This window comes from Quercus robur, chromosome 9 (genome assembly GCF_932294415.1).
Source record: "Quercus robur chromosome 9, dhQueRobu3.1, whole genome shotgun sequence".
NCBI classification, from domain to species: Eukaryota; Viridiplantae; Streptophyta; class Magnoliopsida; order Fagales; family Fagaceae; genus Quercus; species Quercus robur.
Window position 1 is genome coordinate 41,141,632 of NC_065542.1, and position 23,202 is coordinate 41,164,833.

At 33.7% G+C, this 23,202-nt stretch overlaps 2 protein-coding genes across 4 annotated transcripts; one reads left to right on the forward strand and one right to left on the reverse strand.

The window, feature by feature from the left end:
* The first annotated feature begins 539 nt into the window (after positions 1-539).
* Positions 540-3,549, forward strand: LOC126698389 (1-aminocyclopropane-1-carboxylate oxidase homolog 1-like). Its single transcript, XM_050395571.1, has 3 exons — positions 540-1,281; positions 1,371-1,692; positions 3,185-3,549. Exons 1-3 carry the CDS (start codon positions 734-736, stop codon positions 3,458-3,460), a joined length of 1,146 nt encoding a protein of 381 aa, XP_050251528.1. The 5' UTR covers positions 540-733; the 3' UTR covers positions 3,461-3,549.
* Positions 3,550-3,671: 122 nt separating this feature from the next.
* Positions 3,672-11,147, reverse strand: LOC126698387 (transcription factor bHLH155). Of its 3 annotated transcripts, none has more exons than XR_007646447.1 (11): positions 10,215-11,147; positions 9,472-9,645; positions 9,061-9,145; positions 8,867-8,908; positions 8,054-8,113; positions 6,617-6,736; positions 5,308-6,537; positions 5,106-5,207; positions 4,560-4,700; positions 4,205-4,310; positions 3,672-4,114 (listed from the first exon to the last, which is right to left on the reverse strand). XR_007646447.1 is itself a non-coding variant. In XM_050395564.1 (11 exons), the coding sequence occupies exons 1-11, from the start codon at positions 10,304-10,306 to the stop codon at positions 4,028-4,030; spliced, it is 2,259 nt and encodes a 752-aa protein (XP_050251521.1). In that variant the 5' UTR covers positions 10,307-11,147; the 3' UTR covers positions 3,672-4,027. The 3 variants fall into 3 exon arrangements, 2 of the variants coding, with proteins under 2 accessions (XP_050251521.1, XP_050251522.1); XM_050395564.1 differs by having other exon boundaries at positions 4,205-4,330; XM_050395565.1 differs by lacking the exon at positions 8,054-8,113 and having other exon boundaries at positions 4,205-4,330.
* Between the last annotated feature and the right edge of the window lie 12,055 nt (positions 11,148-23,202).

Below are 23,202 nucleotides of genomic sequence, written 5' to 3' on the forward strand. Positions count from 1 at the left end.
AACCCCTCATTTATAAAATAAATAAAAACAATAAAAAAAAAAAAAAAAAAAAAAAAAAAAAAAAACCTATCAATCAGAAAGTTTTACGATTCTGCTCAATTATTGGATAGTTCCGTGATGCAAAAGTCAAGTTAGAAAAATATTTACAAAAGAAAAAGGTTTGGTTAGAAAAGCAGCTAGAAAGTAAAATTTTACAGCTAGAATTGAATACTGCATATTTTATGCCGAAAATCATTTATTTGTTGTTGTAAAAAATATTAAGTTTTCTGGTTTATGGTACTGTTAATTTGAAAAGCTAGACTGATCCAGGTTTTAAGCAATGAACTTACACTACTTGCACAACCGTCCCCTCATTTTGGCAAGTAGTGACTAAATATCACTACAACCTTCTTTTTTTGGTTATTGGTGATATGTGAAGGGCCAAACAATCCAAGGAAAAGACATTTTCAACATATATTATTGTATTGTAAGGTCCAAAGATTGTCCCTTCAAAAAAAAATGGTCCAAAGATTGTGATTGTTAGGCAAAGGTTAAAAGTGGGTATCTCATTATCTCTTGGCCTTTTTGTCTAATATAGGTAGCTTTCACATTTTTATAATCATAGGCATCTGATCTACCAGTTTATTCAACATAGGCATCTTGTACCCTTCTTTAATTTGCTTATATAGCCATTTCCAACCCCTCAAATTGTAAGCAATCTGATATCCATAATCCAAAATTCACCACCTCTAGGATGGATCTCACTTCTAGTGTAGGAAATAAACTTGTTCCAGGAGATGAATTGGGCTATGACAGAGCCCAGGAAGTGAAGGAGTTTGATGAAACAAAAGCTGGAGTTAAAGGACTAGTAGACTCTGGAGTGACCAAGGTCCCAAGGTTCCTCATCCATCCACCAGAGAGCCTTCCAAATCCAATGCTATCTCCAGCCACTACCCACTTCCAAGTTCCAGTGATTGATCTCCAAGGCTTTGAACAAAGTTTCCAGAGGATGGAAATTGCTGATCAAATACGTAAAGCATCAGAAACATGGGGCTTCTTTCAGATGATTAATCATGGAATTCCAGTTTGTGTTATAGACAACATGTTAGAAGCTGTGCGACAATTCCATGAGCAACCAAAGGAAAAGAAGATGGAGTGGTACTCGCGTGATCAAAAGCAACGAGTTAAGTATTACTGCAATGGTGATCTCTTAGTGTCCAGAGCAGCAAATTGGAGGGATTCAATTGCATTTGATTTCCGAGATGGTCCCTTAAACCCTGCAGCACTTCCCCTAGTATGCAGGTACTGTACATGCAATACATATATAAATATACTGTGTCTGTATATGCAAAATTAGCTAACACTTTATTTATTTGTGTCTTATTTTTCAGGGAGGTTGTAAGTGAATATATGAAACACGTGATTGAACTAAGAAAAGCACTATCAGAATTACTATCAGAGGCTTTGGGGCTTAACACTGACCACCTAGAAAACATAGAATGCATGAAAACTGAAACATTGGTATGCCACTATTACCCAGCTTGTCCTGAACCAGACTTGACCCTTGGCACAACAAAGCATTCGGACCCAGCCTCTCTAACTATACTCTTACAAGACAGTATTGGTGGCCTCCAAGTCCTCCATCAAAATCACTGGATTGACGTCCCACCAGTGCACGGAGCACTAGTAGCCAACATTGGTGACTTTATGCAGGTAAAAGTACTAGCTCTTTCCACACTCCACATACTTCTTGTTCAATCATTTATTCAGCTAAGCAAATGGGATGCGTTTGAACTTTGAAAACTGAAAAAGTGATAAGCCTAAAAGCTGTTCTTGTTTTTTATTATCGTTTGATAGCTATAATAATAGTAGATGGGGATTCAAACCTTGTTCAAGTAAGTAGTATTCACTTAACTATAAGGCTTTTGACACTAAATACTATTGAGCTATAAGGTTTTTAACAGTAAATACTAACTTCTATTAAATTCAAAAAAAATTTGTTAACAGATGCCCTAAAGGCCATTTGTTTATAAAATAATTTTAGAAACTTTTTATGGGAGAGGAAAAAAAATGATTATTTTTTTTACAATTTTTTATATTTCACATAAAATGGATAAAAAAAAATTTCTTAGATAGTTCATTAACAAATGTACTAAAGATACTCATTAGCTAGAACCATTGAAAAATACTATATATTGGTAAACCTCAAAACAATTATATCTACTAAATAAACTAATGAATTCTTTTGTTGACATAAAGAAATAAATTAGAATTTGGTTAACAAGTGTAAAACACTATTTTTAGTTTTTTACCTTTATAAGTATAATAAATTTATGTTTTGTAATAATTGTACCAACCCTTAGGGTTTAAATTTTATAAAAAATAAAAAACCTTGATCCGAAGACTATTTTCATTTTTTTTTTTTTTTTTCATTCCTCACTTAGTTTTAGATTTTGGTTTTTTTTTTTTTTATGTTATTAAAATTAAATTTTTAAAAGATAATGAGATATATGTATCATCCTTCTTACAACGTGTGGATTATATTGTCTAATATATGCATCCTTACTTTCATAACATGTGGAATGTGGATTCCATGATTGCAAAGTCCACACGCTATAAGAGAAAATGCGCACACCCTATGTATAAGATGCTCTGCTAGCTTGACTATGACATAATGTAGAACTACTCAACAAACAAACAAAAAATAAAGCGATATAATGTGGAATCTACATGTTGTGGAAGAAATGGTGCATGCATCTGAAGAGATAATTATTACCCCAACCCCCCTCTCCTCTCCCCCTTTCACCTTAAAATGTAAAATGTATCGTGGGGATTTATCACCCCCCTCTCACAAGTATGTGAGCCCCACACTTGTAGAACCTACATGCTTATGAGAGGTACACTCTATATGTTAGACACACAAGATACCAACTCCTCTCACAAAGAGTGATAGGTCCACCCCAAATCCTCCTCCCCCAGAAGGTATTATGTAAGTTGGGGATACATATCTCTCTCTCTCTCTCTCTCTCTCTCTCTCTCTCTCTCTCTCTAACCACCACCAACACAACCACCCCCAAAAAAATTAAAATATAAAGACAATAAAGAGGGCAAATACTCTGCTTGACTACCGCTTTTTTTTCTTTTTTCTTTTTTCTTTTTTTATTAGTATATCTTGCGTCACAATCCGGCCCTCTTTTTTTTGTAGCTAATCACCAACGACAAGTTCAAAAGCGTGGAGCATAGGGTCCTGGCTAGACGTATTGGGCCCAGGGTTTCAGTTGCATGCTTTTTATATCCAAGTGCTACACAAAAATTAAAAGCATATGGGCCAATAAAGGAGTTTCTATCTGACAACAACCCACCCATATACAGGGAAACCCATATTAGTGAATACCTTGCTTACTACAGATCAAAGGGACTTGATGGCAACTCAGCCCTTCCTCATTTTAAACTCACATATAGCAATAAAATGCAAGTTTAAGTAACCGCAACATTTTCAATTTTACTTTGAGGAATTCTCTAAACCAATCTGTATTGAAGTTAATAAATCTTTGCATTATTGTTAACTTCTATCTTTGTTTCATTTTATTATTTTACATTTTGTTTCTTGAAGATGAAGGGAACTTAACTGGAAATCTTTTATTGATAAAGATTTTCAACAATTTAAAGTACTAAAGAATTGGCAACAAACGTAGACATTAAAATACTGCACTTTTTTTATTTGAAGAATCAAGCTTCCAAACAAATCACAACAAAAATTGAAACAAGAAACAGTGGTAAAACAATAAATGGCATCTTTACACACTTTAAAGTAGAGAAACAATAATTATCTTCACATAATCGTTGGGTTTTTTCCCATCTTCCTTCCATTTCATTTTTCCCCTCTCTCTTTGGTTTTTTTTTTTTCTTTTTGGCCCGGGGGGCCCCGGTGGTGGTTTTGGGTTTGCAAACAAAAGCCACAGACTCAAGAAGCCTATTAAAGATCACATATGACTCACAATATTTTACAGAGAAGCCCTCATGAAAATCTCCCAAGTGTCACCAGACATCACTGTTGCATTGCTTGCTTGGGTTGCAATATTTGAACAAGGGACCACAATATATCCATTCTGTGTATGTTTCTGTTGTTCTGGCCCTGTATAATTAACAAGTTTCAAATAGCCGAACATTTGAAATACACATGATCAATAAGAACCAAATATCTCATCCAGAATTCTGAACCTACCTCAACTACAAAACATATCCATGTCTTCTCACCATGGGCTTCTGTTACACCTTTTAAGATTGTCAGACCCAAGCTTCTGATGGCTTCTGCTATCTCAAGAAAATGGCTGCATTCCTCACACAACATCTGCACATATCAGCCATAGTGTAATACTGGAAACATATAGAAAGCAACAAGGATAAGGAAACAAAAAATAGGAAGATGATAAAATAGAGGTGCATCTTCTTTGGAGAAGCAAATTGGACTGGCATACATAACCTATTCAGTGGTTTCTTCTTGTTTTTTTTCTTCTTTGCCTTGTGTTATTCCCAAAATAAAATTAAACCTTTCACAAAATTTTATGAACCATGCATACCTCTACAAGCATCTGTCCATTCTTGTTAAGATTCTCTACTATTATTGAACAAACTTTCAGATGACCTCCCACCTCCACTGCCCAGCTTGAACCATGTTCAGAACTAGAGCATGATACCATACCTGGTTCCTTGTTATGCAACTGCAAATTCAGCAGTAATATGTAAGAAGAAAAGAGAGTAACCTATTAAGTCATCAAACATGCAAGTTCTTTCTGATAGGCAGTAGATGGTTAAAATTTTAAATTGGATAATATCACTTTGAAGTCTGGCAGTTTGCTACATAGCAGAGGGTAGGGAAATGTATATGTAACACTCAAAGATTCCATGTACAACAGTGATTATTTTACCGGCACTTGATTATAATTCCACAAGAGTGCTAGGAGGGAGTCCACTCCAATCATAAGTAATTATCTAAAAGCACTGCCTCATAATTGAAAATTAAAAATTCAATTTTTGCTTTTAATTTATGATGAGAGCCTGGTTAAGTTCTTTATCCACCAAGCCCAGGTTAAAAGATACGTGACACATGAAGGCCAAAGCCTTACCTTCAAATTGGCACATTTATTTAGCTTGTCAGCATGCTTAGTTATGCTTTGCAGAAAGAGCATGTGCTTGATTGTGCGTTCCAGCAGTGAATCAATACTGCACTGTGCAACAATCATGAAAATTTCAGCATATTATACATAAAGAACTGCAAATATCGCCAGACCAAAGCCCAGCAGGCAGAATGGATTGCAAGAAAGTTACCTTTGATCCGTTGGGCACCAAATCCCGCAGCTCCTTAATACGATCTTGGATCAATTGTCTGTCCCTGGGCCTAGGCCTACAATTTTCACCAGGCCTGGCTCTTTTTTTGTTGTTCTTAGCTGGTTCTGATGATCTCTCCAGCTGCTCGCTACATGAACTTGGACAATTTGATGAAAAACCTGTTGGAGATATCGCACCACAAACCCCCGATGAGCTCAAGCAGTGCTGTTTGTCATCCCCTACAAGAGAGGACTTCTCAAATGAATAAGCTGCTGACGTGATAGTATGCACAGTATGGCTAGAAGGCTCTGGACTGACTTCAGTTGTCAACAGAGATTGCACTGGTTTACAGAATGGTTTCTCACTTTTAATATCACTACCACTTTGGCAAACATTGGCCACTACAGCTTCTAGAAGATGATCAGGGTGAGAGTCAGATGTCAACTGGCTACTGCTCATCCCCTCTGGCATCGCAAGAGCTGTTCTGTCTTCAGTCTTCTCAGCTTGCCAATCAAAATAATCACTCTTTTTCAGAAAAGCTGGTCCAAGCACTTCTTGGAGCTCACATCCAGCAGGGAAATTCAAAGATGTGTTCAATATATCCATATGGCTTGACTCAGTTTGAAAGTCCAATTTGTCCAAATCTTTATGGACTTTCATGTCTAAGGATTCAGGTTTCTGCAACAGACCATTTTCATAAAAACCTATACCATCCAACTTAAATCTGTCACAAACAGCTGAGTCAAGGAGGTCTGAAGATAAGTACGTGAAATCAACTCCAACCTTATCAGCTGGAACTATAACATCATATAAGTTAACACTATCAGTAGCAGAATTGTGTGAGAATGAATTGGCATTGGATTCTGAACACACCCCCACATCTTTGCAGCCACTATTCTCCCCTGCACATTTCCTGTCATCAACCACTCTCACCCCTACTAGTTTCTGATGCCCCAAATTGACAATTTTAGACTTTGACGAATGAAATTTTGCACTTTCATCACCTCCTGAAGTGGATAACTCAAGCCCCCCATGATTATTGATCACTTCAACTGCTTTTTCCTGATAAAAATCATGTGGTGGAAAAGCATAGGAACTATCACTGTCTTTCCCAAAATATGGAAACATGGAAACCCAAACATCTGGCCTTTCTCTGTCTATGGCTTTATCTAAATTCTGTAAGCCATCAGGAATCATCTCTGAAGCCAAACTATTTGTTGACATATGTTGCTGAGAAAAACAAGAATATTAATGTGTCGCACAGTGACAAATTATGATGTTGCTTCATTTATGTGCATGAGAGAGTTACCAGACGTAATAAATTCTTCATACTACATTGTATTGGACTAGGAATAGGCTCTATAGAAGAATCTTGAAGGGTCAAAAAGACATCTCTAATATGATTCACCAGCTTCATATCTTCATTGACCTGCTTTTCGCAAAGAGGAAATAAATATAAAAGAAAATCCAGCTTTAAATGACATGTAGGTCATGAGTTTAAAAAATTCAGCATGCATTAATTTTGCAGATCCTTATAACCAAGCTAATACATTACTCCCATGATGGTCAAAATAGAATTGAAAGTTCATTACTGAGAGATATTGCATACATTAGTACAGAATGTATCCTAAAACAACAAGAAACTAACAGTAAAAAGATGCAGGATAATAAGAATTGTGGGGAGCATACTGTGAAGAATCCAAGCATGTGAATCATAAATTAGGGGACAAACAAACTGGATAAACTGTGACATGTTAATAGCAATTCACATGACGCTTTAACAGATCAACTTGGGGCAGAATACATTATAAATTTGTTAACTAGAAGCAGACACAAGAAAATCATTGCCCCAGTGGTTTAGTGGCATCAACACTGCCCCTTATTGGCAATAACTGCTCCACTCCAAATAGCTTTTTCATCCACTATAATGACCTGGTCTTAAGGTAGACATCAGCTAGGGTTTTGTATCTTACCACTTATATTAAAAGGAGGAAGAGAAGATATATAAGTTCACTGTAGCAAAATAATAAAATTAATTACACCAATTGCCTTACAGCCTAATGGCATGCAGCTCCCTAATTGTCTGGTGTTCAATCCCTCTTACTTACATTTAGCATAAAAGACAACACTAATAAAGATAAGTACTCAACCCAATGCTTAAATGTTGTAAATTTTGACTCTCAAATCCTCAAATAGTCAAATCCATAAACTTAGTATGGTAAAATGTGGACTTGACCAAGCATTGAGCTTGACATTATTAAGATATCCTGAGGTGCTCCATTGAATCTATGTTATGGTGTGAATGACTTAGCAGAATTTTCACCCAATTATTATAAAATCCACGTTTTATATTATTGATCCTGCCAAAACAGGGCCCTGAGAGAGGTGACTAGGTGATATCTCAGTCCTCTCAACATTACAATGGTCACTATTTTTTTTAGTGTAAAAGCACCAATAATCATCAATAAAGCATACAAACATGAGAAATTTGATCAGTTCATCGATCACTATTCACTGCAGAAGCAAGTATGGCAACAGAAGTGAATTAACATCTGAATAGCTATAATACCAAACACAGCAATGTTGAAAATTAAAAATAAATAAATAAATAAACAAAGAAAAAGCTAAGTTCAATATCTATCCTGTAGCCCCATAGGAAACTGCACAAACATCAACTTGGAGTAAAAGTTTCAGTAATCATGCATGATTGTGACAATGCACCAAAAAAATTTTGAACTTATCGTACTTTATTTAAAGAGCCAAGCTGTACAACTCCATGTGGGGCAACAGAAACAACAACGATAGTCTACAGGACAAAACAAGAAAAATATTGTTAAAAGGATATCAAAGTGGATTAGTGAAAACCAGAAACCATTAAAACAGAGAAAAACAAGATACATAAATGGAAATGTTGGACCACCTAAAACCATATCTCCTACCATGTAGCCATCAACTTATCACAATACAACTAGTAATAAGTTATCTGTTTATTCATCTCTGTTGTCCAAATGTTAATAAATTGCACCTCAGGTTATGATAAGTCAGTAACACACGTAGCAAATTAGGAGTTGAATGAATACCTTACTCTAATTGATATTCTACAAGGTAAGGTTAGTTTAATCTGAATAGCCTATCAGAGTGGCATGCACCACTACTGTTAGTCCCAGCAGAATAAAAGCATGCATTGGTCCAATGGTTGGAACACATTCAGACACTTAGGTGTGGCACATGGACAAACAAATAGTATCTTGTGATTCACAGTAATATATAAATATATATATATATATATCAACATGCTTTAAGTAAACAAACTTCAGTAAATTAACTGGTTGTTCCATTATCAATCTCACAAGCCAATTAAATACTAACACAACAAATGAACATCAGGTCCATTGTATTTCTCATAGATATTATTATGACCTATAACCATAAAAAGATAAAAATACAATGGGGAAAAAAATCAATGGCATTTAATTGTATCACAGAAACAAAGTCCTTTGCTATCCCTAGCAATCATCAGTCATCACAAAGTTAAAACATCAAAAGAAAGTAGGCATACCCTGATCCCTGCTGAAAATTGTGTTTGCCACCCATCGCAGTACTGAACATAACAAGAGAGGGAAAAACAGATTAACAACAATAAGAATGAATGGTGAATCAATTGGATAGGTGCTGAGCTATTCTTAAAACAGAATTAAACATCATACATGCAAATAAGCATGTTATTTAGTTTCATTGAAGGAAGTTCGGCACCTCGTAAGATAAGCAGGAATTTGTAACATGCTTATCTGCAAAGATCCACTGATGCTTTCCAGTAACTGCCACCTGTCCAACAATCCTGGGAAAAGAAAGGATTAAAACGTAAAGTTAACCGGTGATACTCTAGAATCTAGATTAGTCATCAAGTTCCTATTCTTCATATGCAATTTTTTACAGTTATGTTGCAAACCGAAAAGATTGACCAGGAGCATAAGCTTATTTTAAAGTGATAAACTAACGTTTTCTCAACTTAAAATCGCCTGTTTTATGAAATCGTATATGGGATTTGAAAAGGAAAAATATAAAATATGCAAGATGTTCAGAAAAATGTCCTTGTATCACAGTAGCAAGACAAGAGCACCCCATATAGCATATCAAATTGTGAATAAGTGAGAAGAGTCCTACCCTTCTCCCAGAGAATATACATGATACGACATCTTTGCCACAGCTAACCCTAGGGGATCATGCGAATAATGGCCATCAGGCAACTTCTCCTGTGTCTTACTGCTGTAATTATTCGCCAAAGAGTCATGTTGCTCATGATGGCTGTCATAGTAAGCATCCTCCCACGTCAACACCCTGCGTAAAACAAAAAATAAAATAAAATAAAACACCATACCCCAGGCCAGAATGAAAATCACCCTAACATACCATGATGTTCATAAATTCAGAAGAATTGACCAAATCCCACTTAACACAATATCAATAATTTTGATAGAAACAATAGGATTTGAACCCACAACACATCCGCTCCATAATGATTACACTCTCTTAATCGTCAAACCAACACACCAATCGATTTTTGTCTTATTTGATGACAAAGACAAGAGACTTTCCAATTTGAGATAACTGAACAACCCACAACCCAATATTATTATTATTATTAATATTTTCACACCTTCTTACATACATATATCCAAAGAAAAATTGTTCATATTTAGATGCATAATAAGTTCCATTTCCCTTAATATAAGTTCAAAACAACCATGACAAACTCCTGTCAACTTAGAAAACATTAAAAGCAAGTAATTAAGCATACAGAAATTTTAGCTTAAACTCATCCAAACAAACAACATATACTTATTATATATGAAGGAAAAAAAAAAAAAAAAAAAAAGAAGAGTAAGAAAAAGAAAGAAAGAACTGACATCCTGGCGCGATATTTGAACTTCCAAAAGACTGCATATTTCCAGCCAGTATTCAAACAGAGGGTCCTCAACTTCTCACTATAACTACCCATCTTTCTCTCTCTCTCTAAAACACTACCCCTCCAAAAATCAAAACAACTAAAAACTCACTCACAAAACTCTCTCTTTTTTTCTCTCTCTCTCTCTCTCTAAGCGTGCTTGTTTTTCAGAGTTTCTCTCTTTCTCTCTCTCTCTCTCTCTAACTCCCTCTATAAGAGCCTCTACCAGCCTGCTTTCTCCGCAACCCAGCTCGCCGCTTTATCGGCGGTCCTACTGTCGGCAATAGCAGACTATCCCTTCTCATTCCTCTCCTTTCCATCAACTCCAAACACTTCCGATCCAGATTTCTCTAACCCTTCTTCAACTTCCACAAACTCTCCCTTTAGCTTATATCAGACGACATCGTTTCGTTTCGTTTAGCTTCACTTTTTGCTTCCACAATCAACAAACAACAAGCTATACGTTTTCGTTGAATTCAATTGAATTCAATTTCAACCTTCAAGCTTTCGCTTTCACTTTCAGCAGGTTTTTCTTTCTTTCTTTTTTGGGGAGGGGGGATTTGGTTTTCTAGAGAGAGAAACAAAGAGTGGATTTGATTTTCCTTTTCTTTTGTTTTGTGTGTTTGGTGCAAAGAATAGAAAAATAGTTTCTCTTTGATTTTTTTTTTTTTTTTTTTTTGGTGTATGCGCTGTGCGCACACGGCTCAGTTTAGCTTTTAATGACAAGATGTGAAGTCACTAATACTCCTACACATTTTATATGGTGCGCATGATGCGCAGTACGCACCACTTCTTCATTTTTCTCACTTTCTTTAATAATGCGCACTTTAGCTGTTGTTGTTGTTGTTGTTTGAGGTGTGAAAATGTGTAGTAAAGGAAATTTAGGCATAGATTGAGAGAGAGAGAACAAGAAAAGAAGACAAGACAAGGGGCTATTGAGAAAGAGGAGAGGCTATATCTATATTTAAGGAAAATTGGGTTATTGAGTACACTTTCTAGGTAGTGTTTTTAGATGGCCAACAACATCATGCCTAAGTGAGGAAAATGCTCCTTATCTTCCCCAACATTTTTCAATCCCTTTTTTGAAACCTTAATGAAAACTTACCCTCCTATCTCTCTCTCTCTCTCTCTCTCTCTCTCCATAAGTCCTTTTCAACAATCATTTTATTGCCCAAAAGTTGTGACACCCACACCCTCATTTTCCTTTGTCCCCATTCTTCCCCCCTTATAAGATTTAATCAAAACTAAAATCGAAATCGAAATTGAAAATTTTAAGAAAGATGTTACAGTTGTTATATAAACTATTTGCAAACTTATATGATAACAAATGTAATTAGTGGACTTCAATAACATAATAAATGATTTTTAGAATTATTTCTAAAAAAATCGGTGACATATCAATTAGTAAAGCTTATATGACAAAAATTGAGTCTTGTTAATACATGCCCTAATGGACAACTTTTGAAAAGTTTTGATATCACTTTTATGTGAAATATAAAAAATTGTTAAAATAATCAATTGTTTTTTTCTTTTCCCATAAAAATTTCTAAATTAATACCTTTAAGACATCTATTAACTTTTCTCTTAAAAATTTGTAGTATCCTCTACATCAGTGATTGATATTTTAATCCTCGGTACAGTTGGACCAATCGATGCTCATCAAGTGGCATTTGAGCACAATGATCGTGCATTGGTTTTATCTGAATGGCTAAGTGTTTATCTTGATCTTTATTTTGCAATTATGTCTTGCTACATTGTCTAGGAGCTGTTTGTATGTGGTCATGACATATTCATGAAGTAATGTTTCATGCACCACACCAACTCAACATCATTTTTCGAATCCCATGATTTTTGTTTTAACAGTGGGATCTTCAGTGATTATTGTCATTGATTTCTAATCATTTTTTCACTATTTTTATTCAATTTGCTACAATTAATTGTGGAACTGTGGTAAATTTACTGGTCATGAAGGACAAAATTACAAAAATAAGCGAAATGATCACATTATATTCATCATCAAAAACAATCACCTACCAAACGTTGCTTTTGTTTTAAAGATTCAATTTGTCGGAAAATAATTTAAGAGATAGTTTACCTTGTTCACTGGTAATATTTAGGCATAATCATGATTTATTTCTTATTGTATGTTGTATCTTTATTTTAGTGTTAGATCTCTTAATTATTTTGTTTGAGCTAGGAATTAAAAAATAACAAAAGAACTATAGGTTTCCTTTATTATTCATCATAATAATAGTCTATGAACAACTAGGCTTAAAAATTGACTGCAAGAGAGAGAGAGAGAGAGAGAGAGGCCTGCTGTCCCATGGGTCTACTAGTTATCATCTTTACAAATTTTATAGGTCAAAACTTTTCGACTTATTTAAATCGTACAATTATTATACAAATGCAATTTTTACCATTGGCTTTTTTTCATTTTTTTTTTTTTTTTTTTACTTTTTTATGGTCCTCTCTAATGATGAAAAGATTGAAATGCTCTGGACGGCTGTTAATTTTTTTCCGATAAATTAATACCCAGAAAAGGAAATAAATGTACCTATTGAGTATTGACCCCTTGTTGAATGTCATTAAAATAAAGTCAACCGGCTTGTACAATGTGCATGAATAAGCTGAGTTAGTGAACCAAATGATAGGTCATTTTCTCATGTATAAAGAAAACAGTGAGGGAAATGAGTAGGATCATGAATGCAAAGAGACAAAGCACAATGATATCTTTCTCTTTCAAAGTTTCTCTCCCATAATTTTTTTTTTTTTAATTTGGTTTCTAATAAAATGATAAACCTCAATTTCTTATTAAGTAAATCAATTACATGGGCTCCTTCACATATGAGGTAAGAAATATACAATGCTGCAAAATCATAAAGAAAGAAAAGAGATGGGTTTGACAATTTTTTTCAATTTGCAACCAGATTCCAAAGGCCACACCTATTATCATTTCCATCACCTTCTACTTTTTCCAAGCTTTCTCTTTCTCTCTATATAAAAAATAGAGTTTTGGAACCAAAATCATCCTAAGTAGATTTTGTTCTTAGCTTTTTACAAACATGCGATCTAGAGAGGTGACTTGGTCTATAGGGTCATGAGTAAATGTTTGATCTCTCTCTCTCTCTCTCTGTCGCTCTCTAAGTCAATATTGTCCTGCTTGAAAATGGAAGATCCATTTTGAAAATCCAATGTTTACATATGATATCTAAGTGACACTAGTGGCCATTACCTGAATAAAATTTTCGTACTTAGTGATTTGGGATTGGCACTTTTTATATTATTTTCTTCGGGAACTTTTTCCTAGAATCTAACTGAAAATAAAAGCAAGAGCAGCAATTAATGAAACTTATTCAAAATTTTATTTTCTTTCTGGCTAGTCATCTTACCAAATCGGACAAATCTGGTGATAGGGAATCCAATGGAGATTATAGTTTAAACTATTTAGCGATTAGATAACTTTCCATATTACCATAGTTTAAGTTATGGAAGATTCATGATTACGTTGATTGAAGTGATCTTCACAAGCAAACTCACCCAGTAATCTACAAATTTTCAAATTAAATTAATAGTATCAATTATGAAGACATAGCTGGACAAAATTTTTTTTTTTTTTTTTTAAGAAATGAGTGGATGAAACTTATTATAATTAAGAATTAAATCAATCATAGAATGTTTTTCTAAAAGTAAGTAAACTTTAAAAACAGATTTTTTTTTTTTTTTAGCTTTCCCAAAAATATAAATGGTCTTATGCTATTTCTTTATTTCTTCTTCTTTCTTTTTTCTTCTTTTCAAATGGTCTTATTCTATTTCTTTATTTCTTCTTCTTTCTTTCTTTTCTTTTTTTTTTCTTTTTTTTTGGGTGGGGGGGTGGTGTGGTCTAAACTTTGTTCCAACGAAACTACATTAAGAGCTACCTCTGGAATCAGCATCCATAAAACCTTTCCAAATCCATGCAAAGGATGGGTATGACAGAAGTAGATGACTAATTGTTACTAATATTAAGTCAATGTCTATTTGTATTAGTGATCGGTGAACTTACAAAATTGATTCAAGAGATAGACCCTTGGATTTTTTTTTCAAATAATATAGTTTTAAAGGATAAAATTAAAAGTAGAATTAATGTCAAGTAAAAAATTTGATGATATGCTCTAAAATCTAAATGATTTCAATTAAGACAGACTAAAATAGAGTATATATAATGTAAGTTTAGTAAAAGTAGAAATAAAAATAAAGGGATTGTAAGACTTGACGGTCAAGAAACACTAAAGGGCGAGATCTTTTAATATCTTGGATCAATAATTTATAAATATTGTGATACTGTGGAGGATGTAGATCATAAAATAAGAGTAGAGTGGATGAAGTAGAAAAAGCGCATCAAGAGTTTTTGTGGTCGTAGAATATCTATTAAGTTAAATGGAAAATTTTACGACAACTATAAGACTAGATATACTCTATAGCATTGAATGTTGGGATTTTAAAAAGTAACATATTTATAAAATGAGAATAGGTTAATTAAGAATGTTAAAATGAATAAGTGGAAATACAAATAGAGATAGGATTTAAAATGAGTAAAGCCACTTAAAGATAGGGATGATCTCTAATGATGAAAAGGTGAGGGAAAGTTGCCTTAAATGGTTTGGTCATATATTCAGAGGAAACTGATTAATTCATAGGTAAGAAGTAGTGAGTTCATTCAAGTTGAGGGAACAAACAAAGGTAGAGTAAGACCAAAAATAACATTAGCAAAAGTAGTAAAAAAAAGACATGTCAATTAAAGAAGTAACAAAGACTATAACTTAATAAATAATAGAATTGAGGAAAAGATGGATGTGGCCAACTCTAACTAATCTTTTAAGGATTCATAGCAGATCCCAAAATTTTAGGACTAAAACTTCATTGTTAGTATTCTTGTAAGAATTTTTATTGTTTCCCTCATCTAGGCTTTTTAAAATCCACCACTTCTAATTATAATATATATTTTTTAAATAAAAATATATAAAATTTAACTAAAAGCCCTTTTTCAAGATAAAAATAAATAAATTTGTACTACACATGTAAATAAGTAATGCATTTTTTTTTTTTTCTCTTATTACAATTATAAAATAAATATTCCATTAAACCAAAATCTGTTCACGGTATATATTTCTAAAGATAGGTAAGTTTATGTAAATGAGTAATACAATAATTTTTGGATAAAGTTTAGTTACAAAATTGGTTATAACTTTAGACTACAACCTTACTTAATATCTTTTTATTGGAGATGAATTTTGACAAATACACCATTAGATTATATCTTCTTCTTATATTCTTCATACTTATAAAATTTCTAGGAAATTAAAGATCAATAGCTATATCATCAATAAATTATTTAAATTGCAAACTTTTGTAGTTTAAAATTATGCATAAAATATAAGTTTATAGATCATAGAGTAAATAATATCTGATTGATACAAAATTTGACATGTGCATTAAGAATGTAAAGAATATGCAATTCAACGATTAGATTTTCAAAACATGTAGTAATTTTTATTTTATTGAGTAAGATTGTAATCTTAAGCTACAACCAATTTTGTAATTAAATTTTGTCCATAATTCTTCCTCTAATTACTATTTTTTTAGACTCTTATTACTCTTGTGCCATATGTAACTCATTAAGCTAAATCATATTCAAATATAGAGTCCAAATTTGGTAAGGACAGGGGTGTGAAACCCACGTATTACACCATCTAATAAGAGATTGTCACATTAGCATTTTACTTGAAATTCAATACATCCTACCACATCTAAGGACAAAGTTTAGTTACAAAATTGATTGTAGTCTAAGGTTATAACCTTACTCAATATCATTCACATTACTATATATTTTGAAAATCTAATTGTTGAATTGCATGTTTTTTATGTTCTTAATACATGTATCAAATTTTGTACCAATTAGATATTAATTATTTGCTATATGATCTACAATCTTATATTTTATGCACAATTTTAAACTACAAAAACTTACAATTTAAACAATTTATTGATGACATAGTTATTGATATTTAATTTTATAGAAATTTTGCAAGTATAAAAGATATAAGAAGAAAATGTAATCCAATGGTGGATTTGTCAAAATTCACCTCTAATAAAAAAGATATTAAGTAAAGTTGTAACCTTAGGTTACAACCAATTTTGTAGCTAAACTTTATCCCACACCTATTAAGATCTCAATAAACTCTCAATTTGGTTGGATTTATATATAAATAATAGAATTGATTGGGTGTGGTTGTACTTATTCTTAAATATGTGATAAGATTATGTGACATATTGAGATTGGAGGGGTAAAACATAGGTTTTACACCACATCCTTATCTCTCAAATATATGCTCCTAAAAATAGATAAATAAATCTTTTTTTATCTTGCACTTGAAAAATTAGAGATAGAGACACTATATTTTCATTTTTCATTTTTAGAAGAAATGAAAATTATAGTTTTTGTGGGTAGAAGTTAGAGATCCTTATTGCATTTGTCATATATGTAAAATAACTAAATGAGTATCCCATTTATTTCTTTTTTATATATTTATTATAATGACTTGTATATGTTTAAGCATGTAAAGTGATATTTATTATTTTATTATGATTCATATGATTTAAAATGTACTTCACAGTTTGCAAATTGACTTGATAAAAATTTCTTTTTTTGAATTTTGTAAAAGCTAACTTGGTATAAATATTTTTCTTACATATATATATGTATTTATAATAGGTTATTCTATGAATTTAAATTTCTTTATTTTTATAACTTGAGTCCTCTAAAAACAAAAATTCTAACTCTGTCATTGCCCTCTCTCTCCCCTCCCAAAGAGACAAAGAGACAAAGGATACTAAATTTCTTTGCTAAAATAGAGTAATTACTGCTTACAAACCCCACATAATCCTATATTTTATGAATTTTTATTCAAGTAATGGCACATTTGAATTTATTAGTTTGACAAAGACTTTGTTTAAGCAGATAATCATAAACGTGTAAGATCTTGTGGTCTTTTCCTCAACCATTAATCATATTGATACTATAATTACAACGGTTAATATGGTGCAAACCCCAAGGCGTTATCTTCACAAAAGCAACTTTCGGAGATTACAATGAAATTACTATTGTCAATTTCTATTAAGTTCAATTCAAAAAAGGCATTGACCATATCAACATCGTGCAAATCCTAAACGATACAGTTTGTAGGAAAAGTCAGGCATGATGGGTTTAAAAAATAAATTTGTACTGAGAAAGTGATCCCTACCCACCATGTAAAGGCACAAAATGCTTTCTAACCTCATGTAATTAATTTTGTTAAGATTAGGTGCTTAATCTAATTTGAGCACTTGGAAGATAAGGTGGGTTTAGTGCTATTTCTCATTCAATAGACTACTCAAAGTTGACGATCCACTATAATTCAATGAATTTTCTTCTTTCTAATAATTCTTATGTTGATTTTAATACTCAACTTGACTTAGTTCGTTTATTATCCTAATTTCATTCCACGCTTTATAAAAACCAGTATTAATAAGTTTTTTTCCCCAGATCGATGCTTCATAGTACATAGTAGTGTGTTATACCATATAGGTTGTCGGCACTATAGCACTATCTTTGTACTTATTTTTATTCTATTTTCCATTTTTTCTCCATACTCAAAGTGGTAAGATGGTTAATATTCACAAATCAAAGTCATGCTACGGATTCAACAGGTACGTTAGAGGACAATGCACTATCCTTTTGAAGTTGTCATTGGATTTGATCACAACTCTTCATTCTATACTATTGTTTAATGGTTGGTGACTGCTGACTACACATGAGATTTATTACCAAACATTTGGAGCAACCCAGTATGTTAGAGTATTATTATTATTATTTTCCATTGGAAATTTGGACTCTTAAGTTTTGTGTTAAAATATTATAATATGAGTGATTTGATTGGTCAAGAGATAGATCATCCTGCATTGGATATTAGTAAAAAAGTAAGTGGATAATAAACATTAATATACCTAAACTGATTGATTTAAACTTTTGAGTTAAGAGGGTCTACTCATAAGCTTCAAAAAAAGGAAAATGGCCCATATATTGTATTAAGCCCTTATTATAAAAATAATAGGTGTTATGGTTTGTTTTTGCTTTCTGATGGAAGACAATTCGAACGTAATAGTACTGTGAAGTGTGAACATACTAAACTGAGAATTTGATTCTGAGGGGCAATATATATATATATATATATATATATATATATTGATAAGTCGATAATTATAAGAGGGAAGGAAGATTTGAACTTTGAATGTTATTTTTTTGAGAAATAATTATAACATGTTACTAACCCCACAGTTCAAACTCTTTCCCCCCTAGACCCCCAAGCACTTTGTGCATAGGAATGTGCCAATTCAGCTACAAGGCATTTGGCGAACTGTGAATGTTATAGACATATTAGAGCATTCTCATCAACTCTCTTATAAAAAATGTCATTTTAACACATCAAAAACCTATTTTATCATTTTAGCACATCATTTTACAACATCTCATTTATCAGATGTTTTATTCTTCCCTTCTATACATTAAAATAATATTTACACAACATTAAAATAATATATTAAACTCCAACAACAACAACAACTCCTCCACCATTGCCACAACAACAGCAACCAACAACCACTGCCACAACAACACCGACAGCCACCACCGGCACAAACCCACATCCACCAACGGCACCTTAAAAAAAAATCCACAACAACCCAAAAAATAACCACCACAACTACCCAATAATCACCACCACAACCACCAAATTGCCGCCACAACCACAATACCACTGCCACAACTAACCCACAACCCACCACATTCACAAACCTCAAAACCCATACCAAATCAAACAAACCCACAGCTCAGGCAACGAGATCGGTTTCAGCAGCTTGAGGTGGCTTTAGGCGAGATTGGCTTCAGGTGGCTTAAGTATGAGAGAGGAAGAGAATGAGAGTGAAGGGGGGAGCTATGGAGGACGAAAATGGCTCTGGCGAGATCGGGGGCTTCGGCGAGATCAGTGGCGAGATTGGCGGTGAGATTGGCAGCTTCGGCGAGATTGGCAAGAGAGAAGAACTCGGATGTAGAGAGAAAAGATGAGATAAAAGAGAGAGAGAGAGAGAGTCGGACTGAATATATGAGAGAGAGTCGGACTAAATATGAGAGAAAGATGGCACCGTGAAGCAGAAAAGAGAAAAAGGGAGAAGAAAGAGTATGGGAAAGTGGAGAATCTAGAGATGGTGAAGCATAAAAGGAGTGGCTGAACGTGAAGATGAAGTAATATTTTAATCAGATGAGAGAGAAAGGTGAATAAAATAATAATAAACGTAAATGGCATTCTGCTCAGTACGCTCTCATATTTGAGAGTGTACTGTAGCATGTCTCAAAATTTTGAGACATTTAGCGCACCTCAAGAGGGGCTGTTTTTGGTGTTTAGTGTGCCAAATGCCAAATATTTGGCATTTGGCATACCTGATGAGAATGCTCTTAAGAGATGTCAACTAATTGAATTACAAATTCTTCACTTAAAGGGAAAAAATTTATATGCACGTGTAATTAAACACACACGTATAAAGTACTTGAGGTCAATATGAAACATATAAGTCTATTAAGTAATGTTTTAATCCTTTAACCTAAGAAAAGTCAGGAAATGATAACATATTTATTATATTTTGTTTATTTGTTAATAATTTCTTTGTAAGAATAAGCCAATTTTTTAAAAATAAAAATTCAAAGTCAAAATTTGACTTATGAATGAAAAGATTTTTAATAGTTAGATAAACATCAAATGCAACTTGCAAAAATTTATATTAATTAAATAATTATCTCAAAATTTATTGAATTATACAAATAATTTGAGATCCTATTAGCTCTCTCTCAGTCTTTCTCTCTATTATTTTTTTTTTAATTTTTTTTTTTTTGGAGAAGATCTCATTACTTTTTAAAGATAACAATAATTTTCTTATCTTGTCCTTACTTTCCTTTTCTATTAAAGGTTTTGAACCTTAGAAACATACATAAAATAATGTAAGATCCTCTTTCTTTTTTAAAATAAATTTTGACATATTTAATAGTATATAGAAGTGTACTGATTATTTATCTTGCCCTTACTTTCCTTTTCTATTAAAGGTTTTGAACCTTAGAAACATAGATAAAATAATGTAAGATTCTCTTTCTTTTTTAAAATAAATTTTGACATATTTAATAGTATATAGAAGTGTATTGATTATAAGTCTCTCTCTCTCTCTCTCTCTCTCTCTCTCTCTCTCTCTCTCTCTCTCTCTCTCTCTCTCTCTCTCTATATATATATATATATATATAAAATTCACACCAAAAAAAATCAATATAGGTGTGGAAAAGTTGTGAACTACCTGTCAACTTTTCTTTTGGGGGTGGGGAGGGAGGATTTGGCCCCCTTTGACCCTCTAGCTCCGCCTTGCTCACAACCTACAATTATTTCTGTGCGCGCCAAGGATGAAGCTAGTTGGGCTCACAACTTATTTGTGAAGTGGGCTTAGGATTTCCTATTTTGGGTCATTCACAGAAACACAGCTTAATTGCCTCTCCCTCTGAACTATTTTACTCTCTCTATCCTATTGCTATACTAACTTAACGCTTTCCCTCTCTCTATATTCTCAGTTTTTTTTGTACCCTTTCAACGACCCTTCTTCTTCCCTAGCTTCTCTTATTTATAGCATTATAATTAGTGGAGAGTTATGATTACTCTTATGGTTAGTAGTATAGGAGGTCCAATGTTATTAATGCTAAGTGGATGTTTAGTTAGGAGTGGGGGTGTGGTGAGAGTGGCATTGAAACCGGTTCCTTACTTCAGGAAATATTCCCAACAGCGTTAATTCCCAAGGCAATACCGAGCATCTACAAGCCCACCTTCCCGGGAGATTTGTGCTTCCCGGCCGGGTTAGAGTTAACCGGCAAGGAATTACACTTGCAGCTCGTGTCACGATGGTATCATTGTGGTCTTTGAGTTTTAGAAGGGTATCAAGGTTAATTTGGACTAAGGCTGCAAGCCCAATAGAACACACAAGTGCACTCAAGGTCCTGAGGTCCAAGGCTCAATGCCCAACAAGGTTGAAGCCTCGTATACGTGGCACCAATACATTGGATCATACAAATGTAGGAGCCCTAGGGGGAACCATACCTCGTACATTAGCCCACTTTTGATTCATGCCTGGTAACCGAGAACGAATCAAGGATACCAAATGCCAGACGCTCCCAATGAGGGTCAGTGGTCAGTCATTGAGTGGACAAGCTAACCATTAATACGCCCTAGAAAGAGGCATTACGCCAGACTGTTAGGATGGAACCGTCATCATGATTTGATGGTTCGTGTCCTGATGCCATGCGTGTGGGGGTTACAAAAGGGTTTCCCGCATCTCATCCATTAACTCCACCCCATTAAATGCATTGGCTCTATAAATACCTCCCCCTTCTTTCTCAGATTACTCTTTGTGAGGGTCCTTTTTGGACAGTACCCAGGCCCAAGTAGAAGCAAGGATCCTAGATCCTTTACTTGTTGTTTTAGTGGACTGGGCTTGGTTCACTGTAGCTTAATGGGGCTGATTACAAACCAAGTTGTGCGCAAGTCACATAAAGCTCCTCAAGACTAAAATGTGATTCCTCCTAAGTAATAAAAAATACCATTATAAGTGTTTTAGTGTCATAAAATGACCCTTTACTCTTATAAAGTAAGTAAAATAAATATTCATAATATTCACAATGAGAAAGAGATTGAAATAGAATATTTAAAACTTATCTTTTATTGTATAAACATTTAAAAGAGTTCTTTCACTTGGTACCCCAGTCATATTGTCGTGGGATCCCGAGGCATACTAGGCCTGTAAGAATCCAAAATTCTGGACTATATGATCTTTCTCCATGCTTATTATGCAATAGAGTTTTGTCATTTTCCTTTACCTCTATAGGTCCTGCATAAAAAACACACTATGCAATACACATGTCTTTAAATAATTGTTAGTTTCTTAGATTAGGATATAGATTTTAATACATATACAAATAAATTTCATGAGAATGATTCAGCCCCAAGGATCTTGACCCCAATTCTCACAGACTTAGTGCCTTTGCACAAGACTTGTGGGATTTGGAACTCAAGTCCAAGTGTCTTTTCTTAGGCATTGCCTTCCAAGATAGTTAGGTGAGAAGGATTTTTGTGGGAGAGAGTGATATCTGACGTGTGCATGTTTTAGCATATGTTTCTTTCGAGGCTAAGTGTGTCCAAGGCCCAAGTTGAAGTGAGTTCCCCGGTAAAAAGACTCAGCTTTTGGCTGAGTAAAAGGAAAACTAGCAAGTTAGAATATATGTATTGAATAGTAAGAAAGCAGCAAAAGAAAACAATGTAATAAAGAAACACACAAAATAACTCTTAAGGATCCTCCAATCACTATGAAATATTTCATTATTTTTCTTAATTGTGGATTACAATGTGCTCACTAAGACGTGTTACAAAGTCCAAATAAGTTAAAAAAATTACAGACTTCGATGGCTATCTAAGCCTTTAAGACTTGTAAAGTTTGAATCCCTTTGAATTCAAGTATGTTCTATAGTGGCTGTTTCTGGGATACCGAGCGCTATTTTCTACTTTCTTTTAGTTTTTGACAGAGTTTTCTCAACAATTCTTGTTCTGATTCCCTATTACTGAATCCCCTTTCAATGTTGGCTGTCTTCCCCTTTTATAATGTCATTTTAGGGTTCATGGTACCACTGATTCTCCCCCCTTAGCTCCCTAGGTACTTGAGCCCCTGTTATGTCAGCCACTTTAATAGCTAGGTCTTTCCCTGTTTCTCATAGTTTTCATCTTTTAGTGCTGTTTTCCTAAAAGCCACTTGCTGACTTTCCATTCCAAGGTGTCCTTGGAGAGCTAAACTTCACCCTC